Consider the following 22,312-nt stretch of genomic DNA (forward strand, 5'->3'; position numbering starts at 1 on the left):
GTGGAGTTTACCATCCATGTTAAGATAGTCAAACTCTTCTTCCTCATCCCGGATCCCGTTTTCCTCCAGGGTTTGATCCATGTTCAAATTCTTCCCATCATATTTCCATGTGTAGCTGGCAGCATGTGCATTATAGGGGAGATAGCGATGTAGGATTTCCCACATTGACTCCAGAGCCCCCACCTAAAGAATACAGAAGTGTCCACCTCTAGAATTCTGCTTGGAACACACACACACACACACACACACACACACACACACAATCCCCAAAGGCCAGAAGGGTCCTTATACCTAGATCTTTCAGGATTTGCTCTAAGGAAACTGGGAATAATAATAATAATAGAAGAGAATCAGTCACCAGAAATGACAGAACTTGAATGAGAGTGCCTCCATTAGCAGATAGCATCCTTCAGGCATCCCACAGTCCCAGATAAGGAAAGTTGACGCTATAGCATACTATAAAGACACTACAGTCCTATCACTTCTAACAAATAAATGACTCAATAGAGAGAGTCAAAGCCGGTGCCTCTCATTTACAATGGGTCCATAACAGCATATAAACCGTTCCAAGGACCACCACCACTAAGATGCTGGCCTAGAGCTAAGAAGGAGACTGTGGGAGTTGTAATACAAACATACTTCTAGAATTTCCAACTCTGGGTACCAGGACCATCTGCGTTCTGTTAACTCCCAGAAGTGATTTCTGGTTCCTCTAGTATGTCCCCAGGCGCCAGATCTCACCTGCAGTGTGTGCTCCTGCGTTGTAAGAGTGTTAATAATACGGATGTTCCGGGTCCGAGCAGACAGTTGTCCCACCTGGTAATTTGCCGCCTTCCACCAGGGGACTCCGAAATCATTGGCCCAGTCTGAACGGGGCAGAGGCGGCGGGATATGCACGAAGCGGCCCCGCGGGGTACGGTATCTCATGCAACCAGTCAGTGGATCTATATGCTTGCGAATCTTCAAAAGCAAGGGTTTGGAGAGACGGATAGGAGCAATCACAATTTCGGGTTCGAGTTATTCCCCGCCATCCCTCCTCTGCTCTCCAGTGCCGCTTCCACCGACCCCACACCAACAGAACTTACGTCTCTAGTCTTTGGATCAAACCAGTGACTAATGTCTTGGCCTGCAACCTCCAGGATGGGTTTCAACAGTAGATCCCCTAAAAAGGAACAGAGGCCGTCAACGGACGGCCGCCCAAGGGCCAGAACCAGCTCTCCAGCCCTGCCCTGCCCTAGATTGTGTCCCTTACCTTTGAATTCCTGGACAAGCGGTGTTAGATTGTAAACAAATCCCAGGTAAGACACCCATAGGTCGTCGGGCTGGTTGTGTTCCGCTACTTCTGACGGCGTGAAATACCGACGCTGAAAATTATCAAAGTCTGGCCCGGCTACCAGGCCCCGGCGCGGCATGGCTCCTGGTCTACAAGAGGCACAGGCTCCCTCGGCTACCTTCTCGCTCCTCCGCAATCTTAAAACTATCAGGTCCAAGAACTACCTGGAGTGCGTTTGTCGCTGACATGGAAACCATTGTCCTTTTCCGGCTACCGTCCACGGGAGTTAGCTAGACGTCAGCAGGGCGGGGCTTGGGCTGCGCGCGTCCACCGGAAGCATTCCGGATTCCGGCAGCGAGCCTACTGTGGTTGAATTCATTCTTAGAGGAAATGAAGACAGTCCGTTTCATGGCGGGGTGTAGGCTAGATGACTTAGGGGTAACAGAAAGTATCGACGAGGAGACTAGAGTAGAGGGCTTTTAAATCACCAAGTTTCGGGCGTTTCTAAAAGCTGTTTAAGCAAGTGCAGGTAAAGTTCTCGCGATATTCCTGTAATAGCCCAGTAGGCATGTAGGGACCTGGCATGAACTAAAATCTCGCGAGATCTCTGCAGTGGCGGAACCGGAGACGAGGAGGAATTGTGATCTCACGAAAGCGCTTGGGAGCACTCGCGAGATCTGACGCGCCGATTCCCCCCCAAAACGCTCTTAGGAAGTTTAAGGCCCAAAGGAGGTCCCGGGGCCAATGGCCGGAGCTGGGCCGACCATGCTACTACGAGAAGAGAACGGCTGTTGCAGTCGGCGTCAGAGCAGCTCCAGCGCCGGGGTTAGCGTGGGCTTGGTTCCTGGACGAGCAGTCGGGGAGCGACACCGGGCGGGGAGGGGAAAGGGGGTGGCGAGGATGGAAAGAACTACAGTTCCCAGCAGCCCACGGGCTTCGGGCAGCGCCGCGAGGGCAGCTGGGAACTGTGGTTCCACGGGCGTGCTGCCGACCCTGGGCGGCTGAGTGCTTGTCCTGCCCTAGCAGGACTCTGATGGGGAACAGGAGGACTCGCCGGCCACGCGTGCACGGCAGCAACTAGAGGCATTGCTCAACAAGACCATGCGTATCCGTATGACAGATGGAAGGACGCTAGTCGGCTGCTTCCTGTGCACCGATCGCGACTGTAATGTCATCCTGGGCTCTGCGCAAGAGTTCCTCAAGCCTTCTGGTCAGTGTCCAGGGAATACACACCTACCTCCTCGGGAATGCGGCGGAAATTCAGTGCAAGGCGTTTCCTCTTGCCGGCCTTACTGCACCCCCTTATTTTCTGGGGGCGAGACGGATGTTTGCCTGCTGTTCTGATACTCTTTTTTTTTTTTTTTTTTTCCAGATTCATTTTCTGCGGGCGAACCCCGTGTGCTGGGTCTGGCCATGGTACCAGGACACCACATCGTTTCTATTGAGGTCCACAGGGAGAGTCTGCCGGGGGGCCTGTATCTCTGACCACGATTGCACTTCTCTTTGAGACCATTAAACCCTATGACCAAAGTGGCCCGTGTCTGTGTGTAGGTCCAATATCAGGGTAGGCATAGCACACCTCACCCTTAGAGGTTCATCTGAGTTCAGGAGCTTCCTCAACCTGCCTCAATGCCCAGAAGTACCCAGAAGTCCCTCAAGTTAGGAGCTTAAGGCAGCAGGCCCTAGGGTGGGCCCCTCCATCTTCCCTCCCACGCTCCTGCTTCAGGTTCTAGCGGGAAGGGTGTCATCCTACTCCGGAAGACCCATTGTTTCCCACGCCGGCCTGGCAACACTCAGTTCCTTTAAGCTGGGGTCAGAGAACGGGCTGGGTCCCCAAGGGGAGCTGGGTAGGCAGCCGAAACAAGGCCCTCTCGGCGCTATTAATGGGGAAGTGACTTTGGGGTCAGGGCCAGACAACTCTGGGGTCTGACCAGGAAGAGCGGGCTAATGCGATAAGGAGAAGGCAGGATGCCGAAAGATGCTCTCTGATTTGCCCATTTGTAGCCCTGAGGATTAGTTTCCTACTCCTGAGCCTTGGGCAGGAGCGATTGGATATGTGCCACCCCTGTATTCACAGAGTGCGTTCATTTTATTTATTTATTTATTTTTTATTATTTGTGATGGTTTCTCTCGAGCCCTGTCCCTCAGTCCCGTAAATTTTGGAGGAGCTGTACCAGCAGAGGAAGGCACAAGGTTCAGCTCTCTTATTTACAATAGGGAAGGGAAAGAAGATGTGCAGGGTCCAGCCCAAACGCTCAGGAGTCAAATGTGAATGAAGTTTCTGGGACATGGGAATTTTCGCCAGCTTTGCGTCCACAGTCTGCTGTTCCATCAAAGAGACAGCAGGATCTGGCTCAGGCCGCGGTAAGGAGCCGGCTTGGGCAGTACACCCCTGGGCTTGCTTCAAGTCCTTGAGAGACCAGGAGGGCAATCGACAGGATTCTTGACTCTAACCACCTCAGACCCAGACCTTTCCCGGTGTGGGAACAGACCGAGAACCGGGTGAGACTGGGATTTGCTTCGGCTGTGGGATGGGCCGGCGCCTGTAGAGGGCTCGGCTGTAGGGCACGAGGCAGTCGGCCAGGCGGAGGCGCAGGCAGAGGCGGCGGTAGGTAGCCAGGGCAAGCACAAGCAACGGCACGAGCAGTAGGAATCCAGTGACCAGCAGGGCCGTGAAGCCCGGGTCCTGCAGATGCGCGGTGCAAGGGGGTGCCTGAGAGCGCAGAAACTGCGGATAAGAGACATCAGAATGGGCCACTGCCCGGGAGGAAACGGCCCAAGTGGGGATGCTGGGGCTCAGACACCCTCCCCCCCACACCACTCACGCATACCCCTTGGGGCACATGCTTACCTGGGAGTGGCAGAGAAAGCCGAAGCCTAACATGGTGACAGCAGGTAGCAAGATGGTCCCCAGCACCAGTGCCAGCAAGAGGAGATTGAAAACAGCCACCAGCAGATTCTGAGCCGTTACTAGCACTGCACAGGCCCAGCAATCTAGGGGGTCCCGAGGCTCTGGGCCTCCAGCGAGAACGGGACGCTGGGCTCCGGGGACCTCCGCCATGGCCTGCTTGGTTCCCGCCCCACACGACTGCAGTCCTTATAGCCCTCTTTCCTGCCCCTCCCCCGGGGCAGTCTCTCCACCCCGCCCCCCACTACCTTATCCTGGAATGTGCCTCTGGGATTAGGCATCCCCATCCTAAGGGGCAGACGGAGGTTCTGGACATTCCACAGGCTCCTCTGGGGAGGGGCCCCCACCTCCGGGGCCTGCATCGCCCTCCCCTTAGTTCCTCGACCCTTCAACTGATATGCTTCACGGCCATCATCAAAACACAGGGGTCTTTTTTTTTTTTCCTGCTTTTATTTTTAATAATATTCTCACACAAAAATCACCGAAAATAGGGTAGGGATGGGAAGCCCCCTCTGCCCCTAGGGCAGAGAGACAGTGCAGTGCGAGGGGGCGGGACTGTAACCCCCCCACCCCTCCGCAGCCCCAGCGGGAGAAAAAACGAACTAAGAAAATGAAAATAAAGCCCCAGAGAAAATCACCCCAGGGTGTCCCTGCCCCAGAGAGGCCCTGCCCTGGGATGTTTCACGCCTTAAAAAAGGTGTGTGTGTGTGTGTGTGTGTGATGTATGTATCCAATGTTTTTAAGATGGCCGAGGCTGGGGAGGACAGGGTTTCTTTTCCTCATAGTTCTTTCTTTAAAACTTTTTTATTTTATTTATTTATTATTATTTTTTTTTACAAAATACCATTTCAGTTCCCACTTCTTCCCCTACAGTACAGGAGTCGCTCACCCTCAGGTGGGGTCGGGGTCGGGTCGGGAGTCGGGGTACTGGTCCAAGAAAGTGCAGGACGTAGGGGAGGGGAGCAGGTTTGAGCACCATGAGAGCCCGGCTGGAGCCGCGGGCGGGCGGAGACGGACGGGCCAAGCCCGGACATACTGGGGCGCAGGGAGGGCCCAGGAGTGGGCCTCCCAAAGAGGCAGGAGGGATGGCTTGGGGGTGTAAGAGGTCGGGTTTTCCCAAAAAAGAGAAAAAAGAAAACAAAAACAAAAATGAATAAATAGAGGTGAGTGGGACTGTTATAAATTAAAAACCAAAAAACAAAAGAACAAAAATACGAATCATAACCAAGTGAATAAACAAGAGACATATACAGGGATCACAGCTAGCATTGGAAGTAAAAAAAGGAGGTCCTGGGGGAGGGGTAAAGCCCATAGAAAGAATCTCATTAAAAACCTCGGCTGCCGAACGTCTATGTACACAACGAGCCGCGAACGTCTGCGCCGGCGGGCGGCGGGTGGGCGTGCGGCGGGCAGGCTTGAGGGAACCCGTATGTGACCCCCGCCGCCGCCGCCGGAGCCTGGTCCTTGTGTCTGTTGCTTAGAAAGGCCAAAGTCGGTGAGGGGAGGCGCTGATGGGCGAGGGGCTGCCAGCCCCCTCCCCGTCTCCCATTTTTTTTCCTTTTTTTCCTCGTATTTGTTAAAAAATTTTTTTTTTCTTAATAAATTAAGTGAGGGGAGCTGCCAATAGGGTGGAAGGGCTGGGCCCGACCCCCTTCCCGGCCAGAGGCGGGACCTAGGTCCAGCCCAGGCGTGTGCTGGTGGCCCCGCCGCGCCCAGCGTGGGCGGGCGAGCGGGGCGTCCGGCCTCATCGCGACGTGCTGGCGGGAGCCTGCGGGGAGAAAGTGGGCAGCGTCAGGGGCGGGCGGGCGGGGCGGGGCCGCTCCTGTGCCCCCTCTGGAGCCCGGCGCTCGCTCCCTTGCTCGCTCGCTCTCACCAGTGTGAAGGCATCGTAGGCCTGCGCCAGCTCCTCGGTGCGGTACTGCTCTAGCACCACCACGCCCTGCAGGCCCGCGCTGCGACGGCGCGCACAGCCCTCGCAGTGCACCAGGTACGTGTTTCGGCTGCCATTCTCACTTGTAACGAACAGGATGTTGAACACCTCCACCTGGCCAGGAGGAAGCGGCTGTCACTAAGAAGTCACTACTACTGTTAGGTCCCTTCCAGGCAGGGTTAGAGCTTGCACGCTTACGTCGCATTCGTTGCAGTAGTAGGCAGGCTCGTCCTTGACACGGCCTTGGTAAGCGATCTTCTTCCCTGCCCGCACCAGGCTCTCCCGCTGCACCTGACAGTGCTTCATTGACTGCAGGAGGCAGAACCTGAGCAGGACCCCAAAGGTGGGTGTTGAGACAAGACTCCAGAAGGGGTACCAAGGCTGGAGGGTGGGGGATGGGCAGGGGTGGAGCTCCTGAGACCCTAGCCCCATGGACTTCCCTGGGCAGCCCTCCCTCTCTTTTCGCTTCTGAGTTGCATTTCCTGTCTTGAATAAGTCACACTTGACATTTCAAGGTTTTGTGTGTGTGTTTGGACCACAGGAAACAAAGGCTTTGTCAGGCTCCCCAGCACCGTGACACTTAAGGTCTTAAGGACATGCTGCCGACACGGGAAGAATGAGGAGCCGGAAAGAACAAGGGTGGGAAACAAGCCAGGTGGGGGCGGGCTGGTAACCAAACAGGGGTCTCACTTGATCATCTTGAACAAGTCAGGATCGCTGATCTTGACCGTCCGAGCGACGTTCCAGGACACATGAATCATGGGCACAATGGACTTAACGTTCTTCACCTCGTTCCACTCATATCGCTCCAGGGCCAGCTGGTACTGATAGGCTGTGTAGGTCAGAGGAAGTCATGCAGGGTCTCAACCAGCCCCCGGCCCCTTCTGCCCTCAGACTCTTGATTCTCCAGACCCAGCTTTCCCCACCAGGGTTCGCTCCTCATACATACCCCACTATACCATGAGGATCCGACCCCAGCCTCTTACCGGTGAGGGGCCCCACGTTCCAGGCAATGTTGTTGCACCAGCCAGTAGCCTGCACCCAGTGCACAGTCCCAGCATTAATCCACACAAGGTCTCCAGGGCGCTGCACGAAGCGGTAAACAGGAATATTGGACGCATAGAGGTCATCCAAGATTGGCCACCAGGAACCAGTCAAGTAGTCCACACCATGCCTGTGGAGTGGGCAGTCACAGGGTCAGGTGGGAAACCCAAGGACCCGAGGTGACAGGATGACTTGCGAGGGGTGTTGCGCACCGGTCGCAGAAGGCGCTGATGGTCTCCCAATAGTGCTCATGTACCGCGAACCACTCGCAGTCCCCGGGCCCGATGTTGATGTTGACAGAGCAGAAATTGTTATTCTCTTGGTGGCCTGCAGAGGGAGATAGAACGACACGGAAGGTCTGATGCAGGCGTGCAAGGGCGCGACGACCCCGCCGTTTGCCCTCATTGGCTAATGCCTCAGAGTACGCGCAGCCAGCACAGTGCGCATGCGCAGAGTGAAAAGCACACCTGGCGTTCGGCTGCCAGGGACCTTCATGTATAGCTGCACGGTGTTCATGCCCAGGATGGTGTGGCCCACGTGGCTGAGCATATTGCCTGTGGATGTTACCCGCATGAAGGCGGGCAGTTTCAGCAGCTCCTGTAGTTGTGGCTTCCACCTGTGGACACAGGAATGCCAACGGAAGTTGAGAGGGTATCCCAGACCAGTACCTTAGCAGAGTTGCATCCCAGTTTCACTGGTCTAGCCTCACTGACCTCTTGGCATCAGACAGGTCGATGTTAGTGCCAAACTTGATGATGTGATGGTTCTTGGGGTCCGGTGCACTGCTGCTGGGGGGAAAGCACAGACAGGTTGACGGCGAACCAAGGGAGAAGAGCAAGCACAGCAGGAAGGGACAAGATTGTACTTTACCCGGGAGAGGTTCCCGTAGTGCTGTCTGGTTCCTCGGACTCCTCGTCCTCACTCTCCTTCTCCTCCTGCTTGGTCAGACAGGTACAAAGGTCTGGGTCAGTGACATCCTGAAGCCCCCTGAGGTCAGCGCCCGGCGCCCTTGCTCCCTCTTGTGCCTGATGCTCACCTGCAGTGACTCCTGGAAGGACGAAGCCTGGTACTGTGCATATTTAGCGATGGTGGTGTGGGAACGGGAGCTCTCACAGGGCCAGATTTGTCTGGTACCTGTCAAGTCCCAGTTCTCGTCTGAGGGCTGCTGCACTTGGGTGCGGACCTCCACTGTATGTTCACCGCTCGCCTCCACCAGCGTCTTGGTGGAGAAAAGGCCTAAGTCTGAAAGGAGTGCCCAACAGGACGTCAGTCAGGTCAGAAGGCCCAGCTCACCCCTTCCCTTCCTGGCCAGGACTCTGATGAAGTGGACAGAGATTTGGCAGAATTCAGCACCAAGGAATGGGCCCGAATCACAATCCTAGGAAGCTGACGAGACTGGCTCCTTCTCAGTCCCTTTCAGCAACTACTTCATGCTTCAGGTCTCTCCTAGAATTCTCAGGCATTCATATGCCCACGTGCTAGGAATTCAATGAATGGCTCAAGCGAAAGATTTAGTTGAGCTTTGAATGTCTCGCAAATTACTCTCTGGGAGGAGAGAATATATGGATATAAAGGAAACGAGATTGACTTTTTATTTCTTCATTGTTTCCTCTGGTTTTATACTGCTCAAAATTTTGCATTAAGCTGGGTGTGGTGGCGCACGCCTTTAATCCCAGCACTCGGGAGGCAGAGGCAGGCAGATTTCTGAGTTCGGGGCCAGCCTGGTCTACAAAGTGAGTTCCAGGACAGCCAGGGCTACACAGAGAAACCCTGTCTCAAAAAACCAAAAACAAACAAAAAAAAACAAACAAAATTTTGCATTAAAACGGGGGAAAAAACTAACCATGGATGAGAAGTAGTCTATAATTCTTTTCATTTTCTTTTGTTTGTTTTGTTTTTTACAGACAGGGTTTCTCTGTGTACCCCTGGCTGTTCTGGAACTCACTCTATCCACCAGGCTGGCCTCAAACTCACAAAGATCCACCTGCCTCTGCCTTACTCCTGGGATTAATGGTGTGTGCCAGCCCTGCCTGGCCACTCTTTTCTTTTCTTTCTTTCCTTTTTTTTTTTAATTTGTTTTGTTACTCTTTTTTTTTTCCCCCTTCCCCTTCTCCCTCTTGCTCCAGCCCATAGGTTCTTTATTATTTCTCATTATGGATGGTTGTAAGCTATCATGTGGTTGCTAGGATTTGAACTCATGACCTCCGGAGGAGCAGTGCTCTTCACTGCTTAGCCATCTCATCAGCCCCATATTCTTTTCATTCTTATTCACTAAGAAAGTCAGAAGAGTGACTCTAACCACTCCTGAGATCTATTTCCCCACGTGTCCACTGCTGAGGACAGAAATGACAGATGAGAGAACACCTCAAGGCTGGCTGACACACCACTCAGCACCCCTCAAACATGGCCTGTGTGTGACGGAGTGAGCTCCTTCACTGTGGCAATTCTCTAAGCATGGAGGTGGTTCTCAAAGGGTCCCACAAACTACAACCCTCACAGCCTTGTGCATACTTTTTCCCCAAACTCACTGAGCCGAAGTGAACCAGCCAGGCCCCTGATGACGGTGATGGGGTTCCGGGGGTCTGTACAGAACTGAAGGAGGACCGGCGAAAAGGCATCTCGTTTGCTCTCCAACTGAGACAACCGGGAGACAGTGTGGTCAGAGCCCTTCCCAAGGCTCTAAGTACCCCAACCCAACCCTTCTGGAAAGGTGGCTCTGAGGACAGACAGCATACATACATAGATGCTGGGTGTGGGGGGGTTGAGTTTCTCCCGGGGCAGCTTCTCCTCGGTGTTGATCTTGGGTTTCACAGACTGGGCAGGGGAAAGGTAGGACTCTCGGAATTTCCCTTTCACCTTGGCATTCCTGTGAGAAGACCATAGAATAAGGTCAGGAACATAGGGGAATGAGCAAGAGCCTAGCCCCAGGACAAGTGGGGCAGCCTTGGGTATTACAGCCTCTGAACTCACTTGCTGGCACGCATGACATCGGCAGCACAGTGGCTAATGGTGAGGTCTGCCATGCGCAGCCGCCGCTCTTCCACCTCAGAGGCGATAAAGGTCTCCTTGTCCCCACTCTCTACCTTGATGAGCCTGATCTTCAGCTCCTTGGGAGGCCCCTCACTAAGTGACCGGAGCTTCAGCATGTCTGCCCGGCTCACGCCTGGAGGCCCCGGGGCTTCCTCGCGAGTCTTCTTCCCAGGGACAGGAGCTGATGGGGGTGTCGGCTGAGCAGAGGGTGCAGGAGCAGGTGGGGGCGCCGGAGCTGTGGGTGTCTTGACTTTGGAAGCCCCACCCACATCAGGCCGGGCCTTCTCCCGGCCCTGGATCTCCTCACTCTGCAAGTCTAGGTTCCCCAGCACCCTTCGGCTCTTTTCTTTGGGAGCCTTGGCCTTGGCCTTGGCCCTCCCCTCGCGGGGACGTCGACCCACACTGTCCCTACAGGCCCGTCTATGCCGCCGATGCTCCTTCTGACGACGCTTGCCACTACCTGGACCTGCTGCTGCTACCGCCACCCCCCCACTCTCCTCCTTGGCCTGCGCAGGAGGCGGCTGTGGCTCAGTCCCACTGTCCACTGGGTCTGCTGTGTCCACTGGGTTGATGGCACTCCGGCCCACCCGCTCTACAAGGGTCTCACAAGCCCGACTGATTTCTTCTAGCACCTCAGACTCAGAACGAGCAGGGGGCAGCGGCAGAGGTGGGGGCAACTGGGCAGGGGTCACGGGGCCTGGTGCTGGCTCTTCACCTGCCCTGTGCTCCCGGGCCCAAGGCCCGCCTGAGGTAGAGAACTGAGATGACGAGGAAACAGAGGGCTTGGGGGAGCCCTGGGCGCTAGGGGCCACTGAAGTGGGTGGTGGGGCGGTAGCACCTGATGCAGGACTAGGGGAATACTGAGTGGCGGGGACGGACCCGGGCCTAGTTGAGACGGCTGCTCCAGTCCCCCGGTAACAGTACTTTTGTCCCTCGAGAACAGAGGCCAACGATCTGAGCAGGCTGGCTGGCGGAGGTGGTGGGGGCTGTGGCTGGGGAGGTGGAGGTGGAGGTGGAGGAAACTTGGCTAGAGGCGGTGGTGGTGGCAGGGCTGGTGGTGGCTTCTTCTCCTCTTCTTGGGTGGTGGTTGTGGTGGTGGTGGTGGTGGTGCTGGTGGTGGCGGTGGTGGCGGCAGCAGTGGTGGTGGCTGGGGCTGTGTCACTGGGAAATGGAGGCTGTAGAGATGCAAAGGGCTCTTTGAGTGGGGGTGGGGGAGCCACGCCTGCCTCCTGCTGCTGCTGTTCCTCCTCCTTCCGAATGGATTCATCCAGCATCTTCATGATGTTAGCTAGCCCATCAGGTAGGATCTTGAATTCGGCTGGCTCTTCAAACTGGTCCTCCAGCGGAGTGGGTGGGAAATCAAAGAGCCTCGGGCCTCGGGCGGGCAGCTCTCCAACCCCAGGTGGCACAGGCTGGGGGGCTTTACTCACAGGGCCTGGGGGTGGCCCCTGCCCCACCTCGGGGGTCTTTGGGAAGGAGACCCTGGGCCGGGGGCTCTCCGAGCGCCTGAAGCTTCCTGAGGTATTTTGGTGGCAGGAGGAGGGAGGGGCTGGAGGCAGGGCAAGAGTCAGTGGTGGAAGAGGTGGGTCCTGGGGGCTCAAGGTTGGGCTGGATGGCCTGGGGAGGGGATCTATACTTCTGGCCAGATAGGAGGGTGGTGGGAAGGGCACCGGCCCAGTAGGACTACTGCTGTGGCTGCTGCTGCTGCTGGTGGTGGTGGTTGGGGGAACGGGAGGGGTATGCGAATCCTGAGTGCCCACAGAAAAGCGGGGGTTTGGAGGCCCCAAGAAGCCATCACGGTGGGGAAGGGGTGGGGGAGCAGGACGGGGAGGTCCCTCAGCACCAAAGAAGAGCTCCCCTAAGATCTCGCCATCCTCTCGGGCTGCACGGCAGGCTGAGCCCTTCATCCAAGCAGGGGGCGGCGGAGGGCGCAAGAGGCGAGGACATGGGGGTGGAGGGGGGGATGACGGGGTCCCTGGGGGTAGGGATAAGTGGGGCGTGGCAGCAGGGGCCGTCAAAAATGGTTTCCGACTGCTGTGTGCGGAGGGACCCAGGCGGGCCTGGTGAGGGGATATCTCCAGCGCAGGGTTTTGGTAATGGTCAGCGCCAGGCTGCAAGTGGAGAAAGGGGAGGTCGGTCAGTGCGCTCTTGTGGCCCCTCAGACAATGTCACCCACCTTCAGCCCAAGGTCATAACATACAATGCCTGGGCTTGGCTCCACACCCCGAAGACCAGTGTTGTTACTGCTACTGCTGCTGCTGCTGCTGCTGCTGCTGCTGCTGCTGCTGCTGGTGCCGGGGAGGCCAGGGGGCCGGGAAGGGGCGTAAGGCACGCAGGCGGTAGATGCTGCTGGTGAAACGCTGGAGTCCATCCGCGACCTCTGAACTCTGCTCTCTCTAAGGTCACTTCCGGGGGGACGGGTGGCAGGCAGGCAGCCATGGCTCTCTGCTCCTGGGGGTCGGGGACCTGGACCAAGGGGTGTGGCGGGGACCAGCCGATGGCTGGGCGGATGAGCAGTGTAGGCAGGGGCTGGGTATGGATATGAATGAGGCATCGAGTGCCGCTGCTCCTAAGGGAGATGAGTGAGGTCACAGAGTGAGCAACGGAAAGACAGAATTCACAAGGGTAAAAGGTAACAGGTACTGACGAGGGGCTCACCTGGCGCTCCAGGGGCGCTGAACCCTTGCGCTCGGGGCCCCAAGCATCTCCATGCAGGGTATTCCACAGCCCTGGCTTAGTCAGCTGAAATGGGGGGCTAATAGCCAGGCCAGGCAGCGGTGGTGGTGGAGGGGGTGGGGGTGGGGGTGGGGGCGGTGGGGGTGGGGGTGGTGGAGGGAGTGGCAGACCTGGGGGAAGGCCGGCCTAGAAGAGAAGAGAGAATGAAGATCCTACTCCTTGCCCAGGCACCCGCTCTGCCTGCTGACCACCGTACAACTTCCCTACCTGTTCAGAGCTGCAGCCTCTCCTGCGCTTGCCTCCGGGGCTAAGGCCCTCCTCTCCTGGGGGGCCTGAGAGGGCTGCAGGAGGCATAGGCTGGACCACGGGGGGTTCAGCAGATCTCTTCACTGGAGGGCCCCCTCGCTTAGCCCCGTAGTTCCGTTTGTGCTGAAAAGAGAGCCGTGGTAGCGTGAGCACTAGCCTGACGCATGTGACACCCTTCCCTCGCTTACTCTCAGCCTCACCTCAAGGTGCAGCAAATTCCATACTTGCTCCAGGGGAGGCAGGACCTTGGCTCTGTGCTGACAGGAACCAGCATGAAAGTTCCAGAGCTGGGCCTGGAAGGGTCAAAGGTCAAAGGGCAGAGGAAGGTGAATTGGGGACATTGTGCTAGAAGGCACAACTTAGCCACCTAATGTCCTGCCTCGTCCCACCTGCTGCAATCGGCCAATCCGGGGCCCAAGCTCAGCGAAGCTTCCTCCGTAACGAAGGGCCCTATGGTAGCAGCATACGGCCTCCTCGCTGTCATGCTCTGACTCATACAACTGTCCAAGCTGTTCCCATAACCCTGGTTGGGCTGGCTCCCGGAGCAATGCCTGGACACAGCCATGTAGGGATTCCAACTTCCCGTGGAGGGGTCTCGGGGTGGGTGTCCTACAGAGTAGAAGGAATTGGGGATCATCAGGCTTGGGGAAACCTTGAAGGCCCCAATTTTCCTCCAATCCTAGAACTTTGGAATCCTGCACTTACCCAGGAGCATAATAGGGTTTGTTAGGGTGCCCGGAGCTACTGCCATGAGATGGGGGTAAAGGAGCAGAGAGTGGGGGCTGCCCAACGCTGGCAGAGCATCTGTAAAGAGAAAGGCTCTGTTAGGTACTGCCAGAAGTACGCTTCCCCCTAGAATGGAGTGGTCAGAGGGAAGAGCAGATGAGCCTGGCATCTGGACCCACAACAGAACAGAAACTGGTGGAAAATGACAGCAATGGACAGAGAAGACTGGGAGAGAAATGCCCGGAGGTAAAGCCAATGGGCCAAATTCTCACCTGCCTCCAGGCAGCCATGAGCTTCGGGGAGGAGGATGGGGTGGGCAGGAGCTCCAAGCCCCAGCACAGCTCAAGCCCCCAAGGGCAAAGGCTTCCCGTGCAGAGCGGGCCCCTGGAGGGTCCACTGCCCGATGCATCCAGCCTAAACCAGCGACAAGAGATCATGCTCTAACGGGGAAGCAAAACCTTCAGCCATGTTTTCAGCCAAACCTGTTCTAAGCTTTTCCTTACCAGGTCAGCAGTGGCCCCAGGAGCCCTGGAGATGGGGCACAGCCCCCTGCCCCAGCTCTCTGGCACGATGGTCCAGCTCCAACTGCCCTAACAAGAGTGCCCACTGTTTCCAGGTGACAGTCTCTGGCCTTCTGCAACCAATTCTACAGAGAGAAGAAAAGAGTGCACTGAAGTTGCCAACACAGCGAGGGCCCCAAGGCTGGTCTGAACTGTCAGTGCAGGAAGACTGGGGGCAAGGCGCCAGGGCAGACAGCAGCAAGAGCCCCTAGAATCGCGCAAGTGGGTAACAGGAATATGGGACAAATAACGGGGAGTCAGCGACTGGAACAACCCAGCCACTGCACTGTCTGACAGGCTCCCAATCCTGGGCCACTAGGGCGACCCACCGCGTGCCTGCTTACCCAGCCTCCGTGGGAGCGTCCTCTCACAGCTTCAAGAGCTTCAGAAATTTAGCCAATCACAAGGCTTCTCTATCCGCAGAAAGCCAATCATCACCCTTGTCTCCGCCTCAGTAACAGCCTAGCAGGAACCAATAGGAGTAAGGTTAGCCGGGCACTGTGCGGCCTCCGGAGGAGGGGCGGCAGGGCCGGTCAGACAAGCTCGCCCTAGGGTGACCCCGATGTGACCCCAAGGTTCCCACCTAGGGTCCACATCTCTGATCAGAAACTGGTAGCCCTCAGGGCAGTAACAGCAAGCTAAGACTGAGAGTGAGGAAATCTTTCACTAGCCGACCTGAGGGCAAGTCTCACACATCCACCGAACTGGCAATGGTCCCCGCCAGACTGTTCCAAGTTGTCCTCTGCCTATCCACCCCAAGGACGGACAGCAGACCAAGGCGAAACGCAGACAAAGGCATCACTAGCCCTCCTTACTTCACATCACCCGGCGATCGACTCTCCACTCGATCACCCCGGTAGAAATCTCGCAATCAGCAAATCCAGCACCCAGGTCCTCCCGCGCCTCTATCAGAATGCTCCACCTCCAGCGCCTGACCCTGTCCTAAATCATGGTCAAGTCCCCCAGTCTCATACCAAGTTCCTCCAGCTCCTCCACTCTCCCTGGCTTTGAGTCTTCAATATCGAGCGACCCCCTCAGCCAGTGCCCCCAGCCCTCCAACTTCTGGGAAGCTGCGCACCGTGGAGTGGCGGCCCCTCTCGCGTGGCTCCTGAATCCTCTGTGCCCTTTCCCTGCCGGGGCCACGCGGTTCCCCACGGCCCACGTGGCCCCCACCCCCCCCAAGGGAGGGGGGATTTCGGGGGTTGCCCGTGACGTGGCTACTTGCGCAGCGGAAGCGGTATGTGTAAGGGGGGGGTCCTTCGGGAGGGAGGGGAGGGCGGGGCCCAACAGGCAGTGACATCACCCCTGTCCCACTCTCACCGCCTACTCCCTTAAAGAACACAGAACCCGTTTCACTTCCTCCTTCACGCCACCCCCCCCCCTTTACTCCTTTCCCGTCGAAGCTGAACCCACAACGGGCACAGTACTCCCCTTTCCTGGGCACGTTCCCTTTAATCCTAGCTCTGCCTTCTCAAATCTTAGAGCTCAGAAGCTGCTTCCCTGCGCATACCCCAGGTCCCGGCAGGTAGGGAGCCTACTCCGCTCCCGGGATCGGTCCATTGAGAGTCTAGAGTACAAAGAGCGGCGAGAGGCTAGTGTCGAGTACAAAGCCGCGGGGGCGGGGCTAGCTCTCCAGCTGGAGAAAGCGCCGGGCAGGAAGCCGGGGGAGAGCGGGCGCACGGCGAGGGGTTGGGGGCGGCTGGAAAGTTCGCCTTGGCCGAGAAGTCTGCACCGGGAGGAAATTTCCAGCCAGCCCACAAAGGCAGAAGGGTTTCTGGCGAAAACTGTCTTCCCTCCCGCTGGGGGCAAGGTCATCTGTGCCTGAAAAGTGCTTGGACCCGACAGATCCTGCAGGTTGCTCCGGTACGGTCCCCGGGAGGACCTTGCGTTCCGCGGACCACTCGGTTCACGCAGAGCTCCGGTCAGAACTCTCTTGAGGCTTCAGTCTGTCAGTTACCAATCCCTGGGACGCGTACAACGCTAAACTGTGGTCAAGTGCAACCCAACCTGGCTGCCCAATCAAGCCCTGCGGGGGTAGAGAAACCAGCCGTGGACAAACGGCAGCTCGGGGTACCAGATGTCAGAGAAGCAGATCCCGGCTAAGGAAGCGGTGCCCAGAACTCTGCTAGTTACCAGGAAATGCAGCTTCCCCTTCTGCGATGATGACACTTCCCCTCTACCACTTCCCCTTTCCCACGGGGAACTGACTCAGCTTTCCCTAAACTAGAGAGTTCCGTCCCTCCAGCCGTCTTGATCTCCAGCCTTTATCCACAGCCTCCCACGACGACACCATGGACTACACAGCGCTCCAGAACAAAACTTCCTGTGCCCTAAGCACGATCTCACCAACTACCACGAATCGGTGTCCCCCACCAGGGACACAGGCGCCTGACTTCCCATCCGCCCCACGAACAAAGCCTTTCTCAGGGGTCTGAATCAGGCTTGGGGTGGGGGAGAGTGAGTCACTCCGAAAACCATCCCCCGTTCCCACTGACTCAGCCCCCGCCTCCCTCAACTCGCACAGACACACAGTCAGAGGCAGACACAACTCCTCAGCCCACAGACTGCTCACCACCGGTCCCGCGGAATTTCCCCTCGGTCTCCCTCACGGCCCCACCCCGCGCTGGGCAGCCCCGCCGCCGCACTCACACCTGTTCCTCAGTCGCCGCCGCCGTCGGCTGGCTCGCCGTCCACTCTCACCTCCACTCTCGCTTTGAGGCAGGAATGGCCCTCCCCGACTCCCAGTGCTCATACTAACCAAGGGGAGGGGACAACCAGGGACAAGCACAAAGACAGACACCCACAGACTCCTCGAAGACAGACGGGAGGCAGACGCACACGTCCAGGGCCAGGCTGGATGGCCGACACACTTCTGAGGCTGACAATCCAGCCTTCCCAACCCGACCTACAGCCCCCGACAGCCGGCCGCCCAGAAAGGGTTAATTCCACTTGAGTCGAAACCACGCCCTCTCCATCCGGGCACTCCCGGTAAAGCCAAGCTCCGCCTCCCGCATCCGGGATCTGGACTCCAGGACTTTAACCGACCCCCGCCCCCCTTGGTCCCAGGAGAGAACTACTCCATCAATCACACCCACTTAACTCTCTCTGGGCTTGGGTCAGACGAGCCCCTCCGCGCAGCTCACGGAACGCGGGGTATAAGAGGGACGCTTGGCACGAGGCCTGCGACCCCCGCAAGCAGACACTGGACGACCAAAGACACCACCAGACCCCGCAGACCGATTTTTCCTGAACATGCATTTAAGCCACCACGCACCGGCTCGAAGGTGGGGCGGATCCAGGACCGACCCCCGCGGGTCCCATTCCTTCGCAGTCTTCTTTCTGCATGGCGGAAAGCTACTAAGTTGCCGGCTCGCTTCTCACCTGGGAGAGCCGGTGGGAGAGGGAGGGCCGCGGGCTGGGGCTCCTCAGTGACTCAGCCACCCGGGCAGGCCGCCCGCCCGGGATTCCCTTCCCTAGCCTTCCCCCGCCGCCGGCCCCTCCCCGCCCCCATCGAGAAGTGACAGTGCTGGCCCCGGCGCGCTGGCCCGCTATGTGTCACTGCGGGTGTTTGTGTCTGCCTCTGACTGGGCGTTGTGTTCACCAGTCAGTCTAACAGGGTCGACTGTGTGTGGGTCTTGGTGTCTGTCTGCACCTGCATATCTGCTCATCTTGTCTCCCTCTGTGCCTGTGTCTGGCGCGTTCCTGTCATTATCCCTGTCTACATGACTCTGCTAGGCTGTCTCTTGTCTGTGTGTCTGGTTGGCTCCTGTCTCAGTCTTTTGTCTGGGTCTGCCTCTGCAGCACCGTGGTGGTCACGTGCGTCTGTGCACATGCCTTCTGTGTTTGCTTCCACATTCTCAAAGCCAGGGGAATGTCGGAGGCGGGCTTGAGGGGTTCTCTTTACTCCCCTGGATCCTGACTTACTGGGTCAGTGATCCTGCTTAGTCGATTATTTGGGGCTCTGTCTACCTTCAGTCAGGTTCAGCCCCATTCCTCGACATCCTCACTTGAACCCTCACAGCTTCCTGCAGTTACCATGATGCAAAGTGCTATCATTTACCAAATGGTAGGCACTGTGTTAAAAAATAAAAAAAACCCTTTTACATTGACCTTTTAACTCCTCCCCAAAAACCTGACAGAGGAGAGCCTTGATTGCCCTATTTTGGGAACGAGGAAACAGGCTGGGGAAGGCTTGATAACTCAACCAAGCTCATTCTCAAATGAGCGGACATGTGAGCTACATCCCACGCTGCTTCTGATCGGTTCTCCCTCAGTTTTACCCGCCTGCTACCTCCTAGACCAGCCTCCCTCTTCCTATCCCAAGTGTCTCTCATCCTCCAGGGTAGGTGTGGGTAGGAGGCTCTGAAGCAGATCTCAGAAGCCGTAGGTTTCTTGGCAATGAAGCACTCCATTCCCTTAAAACATTCATTCAACACAAATCTACAAAGGCACCTCAATGTGCGAACCGTCACGCTAAACGGGACAGATTGGAAAAAAAATAGTCCTACTGAAGAAACTCAGTGAGCAATGGGGGAAAGCAACGAGGGATCCGACAACTCCCTTCTACTGGGGAGATAAAGCGGGCCTCAGGAAGAGAGCTGCCAGCAGCAGTAGGCCTGAGGAAAGGCAGGTGTTATGAGTTAGGTGCACAAAGCAAATCTAAACACAGTGCATCACTGGGAGAATGGGCCAAGGAGCACTCAGAGGCCAGATTCGAAGAAGCCTGTGACAAGCATGGGCTAGCTCACGGCAGTGGCCTGGAACATCTCCTCACATCAATTCCTAAACACCTTTTCCACGCATGGGGGAAAAAGCCATCCCCTTCACAAGAAATTCCTCTGGGCTATCTCACAACTACATTCAGCTGGCAAGCCCGGGCTAGCTTTCTTCAGTCTGCAAATGGGTTAGTGGCAGCACTGGGGTGGGGGCTCAGAGGTTTTCTGGTGGCAGAGAGGCAAGTGAAGTACAGGGATAAACCATTCACAGGCGATAGAGGGGGCTCCATCAACGTGGAGGGCTGAACCATTCAAGCAGCACATGTTGGGGGGAGGTTCAGAGTTGGGCTGGACCATTCTGATGAGTGGGCATGACCAGATCAGAGCAAAGATGTCCAAACATGCGATGATGAAGAGTTGGACATGGGGGACGGAGGTGACAGTCAGCGGCCAACCTTACCAGATGGAGTTGGAAGTGGACTGTCTCATGGAACAAGCACTCCAGCAGTGGGGTACAGCAGAAGTCGTGGGGTGGGTCCTGCTATGAGGCTGACATGGTGCCTGGGGGAACCTAAAAGAAAACAATTTCAGTTAGAGATGGGATCTCCCAGAGTAGAGGAGTTCCCTTCCTTCCTGGCCCCCCTCATTGAGAAACCAGGCTCTGGAGGTCAGATGAGATGGGAGACTCAGTTTCCATGGCAACCTGGAAAAAAGCCATCTTCCAACCTTTCCTTTAGGAAGCAGCCTGGGTTCAGGTGGTAAGGAAGCAACCCACATGGTCCTCTTCTGACTAGACTGATATTCTGGTTCAGGCCCAGCTACAGGGGACATCTACTGTCAAGCAACCTTAGTTCCTGCCCCCAGGGCATGTGGACCCTGGGCCTTCAGTTCTGCCACCTCCAACCCTAACAAGACACCAGATAGTCACCTCCACCTCTTGGACTCTGACCCTTCCAGTCCCCTTAGGCTGGTGTAGGCAGGTTCTGGCAAGCGGCACAGGTGGTCAGACAAGATGAACGGGCCCAACAGGGAGGCGCCTTCTTCCTCCGCAAGAACTGTGGGCCTGGGCTAGGAAATAGCCTCTGCAGCAGGTTCCCTCCATGTCACCTCCAAGGCCATATCCTGTCCCCATCACCTCCTTCCTCATGTGGCCCAAGAAGGTGACAGGGGTCCGCTCTCGTCCCTCCTAATCTTCAGACTCAAAGAGCTAGGTGTGTTAATACAAGTCTAGGGCCAAGACTCAGTTGTTCATAGCAGAGGTCAGGCCTCAGTCAAGCCTCACCTCAGACTCACTCCTTGGGGACCAGTGTTTTCCCCAGGACCCAGACACACTGGCTCTCTACCTGGCCTCTCCATTTCCTGGCCTTCCAGCCCCCATCTTTCCCCCTGCCCCAGAGACTTAGGCTTCTGGCCTCCATGATGCAATGTACTGCAAGCTTGTGTGGCTGCTGATGACACTGCCCCCAGGGAAGTGTTATTTCTGACCTAAGCAAGGCCCTTAAGGGGCAGTGGTCAGCAGCGAGCTGAGAAAACTGGATTGGCTGGGACCTTCTGGAGAAAAGATGCTAGAGGCCCAGACCCTTCTGGACAGGGAGGCAAATTCAGGACTAAGGTGCTTACCCAGCAGTTGATAGAATTTGTGGCTATGGGGGTAGGCTAGCCTGGTGGGGGGGGGCAGGCCAGACCAAGGGGGTCAGAAGGCTATGTGATGGGTGTCTGGACACCAGAGTGGGGGTTGGGCCAACAGCCATTTAAAGGGCCAACTTCAGAACTTTAATCCCTTACCAGCCTTGGCCCCAAGCAGGAGGCTGTAATTCATCTGTCCAACAGCTGGGGTGGGGGTGGGGGGCATGTGCATGAGGAGGAGGGGCTGGGGCCTTCTTGTGCAAAGAACCAAACAACAAAAGGGGAAGCTGAGGGGGCACAGCTATAAAGTGCCCAGGTCACCCTGCTGGCCTGAAGATCTGCCAGTGGCCCCCACCTGGTTCTGGCCCACAGATTCTGTAGTTCAGACTCACAGATTCTTGGTCATGGAGTCAAAGGGCTCACCCATGGGGTTCTGGAGAAAGCCCAGACTGAGCACCCTCAGGGCAGGCTGTCAACCCCCTTCTTGCACCTTTCCAGCCACAGTAACTGGACTGGAGACCTGAGGCCCAGTCCCAGACAGCCTCAAATGCCCTGCTCACCAGCCAAGCCTCTGTAGACACAGCCTGCCAGCTCCCCCTCCTGCCAGCACAGGGTGGCGGTGGCCACACCAAGGCTGTCCCTTTAAATCATTTCCACCCCTGACGGTGTGGACAAACCAAGGGCCCTGCCCCCCAGGCAGGCAGCTTGCCACCACCCCAACCCCCCAGCCCCCAGATATGTAAGGGCCATTTAAAGGGACATCAGAGAGGCAGCCTGGTCGCTAACAAATCCCACCCCCTCCTCACACACTCACAGTCCCTGTCTCCAGCAACACACAGCCCCCCTGCCTCTCCATAGGGCCCCAAATTCCGGTTTTCTCTCACCCCTAGAGACTGCTACGAGGAGAATGGGGCAAGGGAGACTGGGGGGAGCCATGAAAGAATAAGGACTCCCTCCTCCCTCAGAGCCCCATGAGACTGGTCGGAAGAAGCCAGCCTGAGAAACATCGAGACAGAGCCCCAAAAGGTGCCTCGGGCAGAACAGGGGAGCACACACTGTGGGGTGGGGGGAAGGGAGTCAGGCTGCACGAGACAGAGGGTGGCGGAGCCAGCAGGCGACAAGCCCAACTCGCAGAAATGGAACAAGGAGGGCTGGGGGGGGGGGAGGCAAGGCCCGGGAAATCGGGGAGACGGAAAGGGGTCGACCGGGAGGGTGTGGAAGAAAATCAGACAGGGGGAGGGAGAGCCAGGCCAGGGTTACCTGCTGGGTGTCTGTCCCCCGGCGGTGCCCCCAGAGTCCGGGTAGGGAGGGGGAAGCAGCAGGGGGGGGAGTGGGGGCTGGGGGGCGGGGGAGACGGTCCCTCCTCTGCCTCCTGGGCCTGCCCCGGCGCTTGCAGCCTCTGCCTCCCTCCCTCCTCCTCCCCGTCCCTGAGTCCCGGAGTCAAACAAAGAACTGTAGCAGGCTCTCCCCAACCCCCTCCCTCCCTCCTCCTCCTCCTCGTCCTCCTCCTCCTCCTCC

General features: G+C 57.1%; 4 protein-coding genes across 16 annotated transcripts in view; 1 reads left to right on the forward strand and 3 right to left on the reverse strand.

The window, feature by feature from the left end:
* Positions 1 to 3: 3 nt before the first annotated feature.
* LOC110332433 (cytochrome b5 domain-containing protein 1) lies at positions 4 to 1,609 on the reverse strand (the record flags this gene model as incomplete). The annotated part of the gene is made up of 4 exons (XM_029546115.1): positions 1,253 to 1,609; positions 1,086 to 1,162; positions 742 to 960; positions 4 to 183 (listed from the first exon to the last, which is right to left on the reverse strand). Coding segments are annotated over exons 1-4 (636 nt in total), but the record flags the coding sequence as incomplete, so codon positions are not given.
* An 85-nt stretch (positions 1,610 to 1,694) lies between these two features.
* Positions 1,695 to 2,803, forward strand: Naa38 (N(alpha)-acetyltransferase 38, NatC auxiliary subunit). The gene is made up of 3 exons (XM_021213099.2): positions 1,695 to 2,098; positions 2,300 to 2,483; positions 2,646 to 2,803. Exons 1-3 carry the CDS (start codon positions 2,018 to 2,020, stop codon positions 2,756 to 2,758), a joined length of 378 nt encoding a protein of 125 aa, XP_021068758.1. The 5' UTR covers positions 1,695 to 2,017; the 3' UTR covers positions 2,759 to 2,803.
* On the reverse strand, positions 2,642 to 4,344 carry Tmem88 (transmembrane protein 88). 2 transcript variants are annotated; one of them, XM_021213097.1, is made up of 2 exons: positions 4,125 to 4,344; positions 2,642 to 4,001 (listed from the first exon to the last, which is right to left on the reverse strand). In XM_021213097.1, exons 1-2 carry the CDS (start codon positions 4,332 to 4,334, stop codon positions 3,732 to 3,734), a joined length of 480 nt encoding a protein of 159 aa, XP_021068756.1. In that variant the 5' UTR covers positions 4,335 to 4,344; the 3' UTR covers positions 2,642 to 3,731. The 2 variants fall into 2 exon arrangements, with proteins under 2 accessions (XP_021068756.1, XP_029402542.1); XM_029546682.1 differs by having other exon boundaries at positions 3,398 to 3,986; positions 4,125 to 4,343.
* Positions 4,345 to 5,776: 1,432 nt separating this feature from the next.
* Kdm6b (lysine demethylase 6B) overlaps positions 5,777 to 22,312 on the reverse strand; it is a 20,559-nt gene continuing 4,023 nt past the window's right edge. Inside the window, exons 1-24 of one of the 12 annotated variants that reach the window (XM_021211904.2) lie at positions 22,055 to 22,125; positions 19,629 to 19,739; positions 14,798 to 14,915; positions 14,397 to 14,539; positions 14,166 to 14,307; positions 13,873 to 13,971; positions 13,557 to 13,776; positions 13,368 to 13,460; positions 13,129 to 13,290; positions 12,844 to 13,047; positions 12,386 to 12,754; positions 10,126 to 12,296; positions 9,895 to 10,021; positions 9,684 to 9,789; positions 8,192 to 8,397; positions 8,026 to 8,090; positions 7,869 to 7,940; positions 7,623 to 7,771; positions 7,368 to 7,482; positions 7,098 to 7,285; positions 6,802 to 6,943; positions 6,310 to 6,436; positions 6,055 to 6,225; positions 5,777 to 5,949 (exon numbers count right to left, since the gene is read on the reverse strand). In XM_021211904.2, coding sequence (XP_021067563.1) covers positions 5,926 to 5,949; positions 6,055 to 6,225; positions 6,310 to 6,436; positions 6,802 to 6,943; positions 7,098 to 7,285; positions 7,368 to 7,482; positions 7,623 to 7,771; positions 7,869 to 7,940; positions 8,026 to 8,090; positions 8,192 to 8,397; positions 9,684 to 9,789; positions 9,895 to 10,021; positions 10,126 to 12,296; positions 12,386 to 12,754; positions 12,844 to 13,047; positions 13,129 to 13,290; positions 13,368 to 13,460; positions 13,557 to 13,776; positions 13,873 to 13,971; positions 14,166 to 14,302 — 4,947 coding nt within the window. In that variant the 5' untranslated portion in view covers positions 14,303 to 14,307; positions 14,397 to 14,539; positions 14,798 to 14,915; positions 19,629 to 19,739; positions 22,055 to 22,125 and the 3' untranslated portion in view covers positions 5,777 to 5,925. Of the gene's footprint in view, positions 5,950 to 6,054; positions 6,226 to 6,309; positions 6,437 to 6,801; positions 6,944 to 7,097; positions 7,286 to 7,367; positions 7,483 to 7,622; positions 7,772 to 7,868; positions 7,944 to 8,025; positions 8,091 to 8,191; positions 8,398 to 9,683; positions 9,790 to 9,894; positions 10,022 to 10,125; positions 12,297 to 12,385; positions 12,755 to 12,843; positions 13,048 to 13,128; positions 13,291 to 13,367; positions 13,461 to 13,556; positions 13,777 to 13,872; positions 13,972 to 14,165; positions 14,308 to 14,396; positions 14,540 to 14,797; positions 14,916 to 15,268; positions 17,030 to 17,104; positions 17,122 to 17,211; positions 17,707 to 17,727; positions 17,959 to 19,628; positions 19,740 to 20,096; positions 21,397 to 22,054; positions 22,126 to 22,312 lie in introns of those variants that run through there. The other 11 variants (XM_029545856.1, XM_029545858.1, XM_029545857.1 and 8 more) reach the window with 11 other exon arrangements.

The sequence above is a fragment of the Mus pahari genome, chromosome 14 (assembly GCF_900095145.1).
Source record: "Mus pahari chromosome 14, PAHARI_EIJ_v1.1, whole genome shotgun sequence".
Classification (NCBI taxonomy): Eukaryota; Metazoa; Chordata; class Mammalia; order Rodentia; family Muridae; genus Mus; species Mus pahari.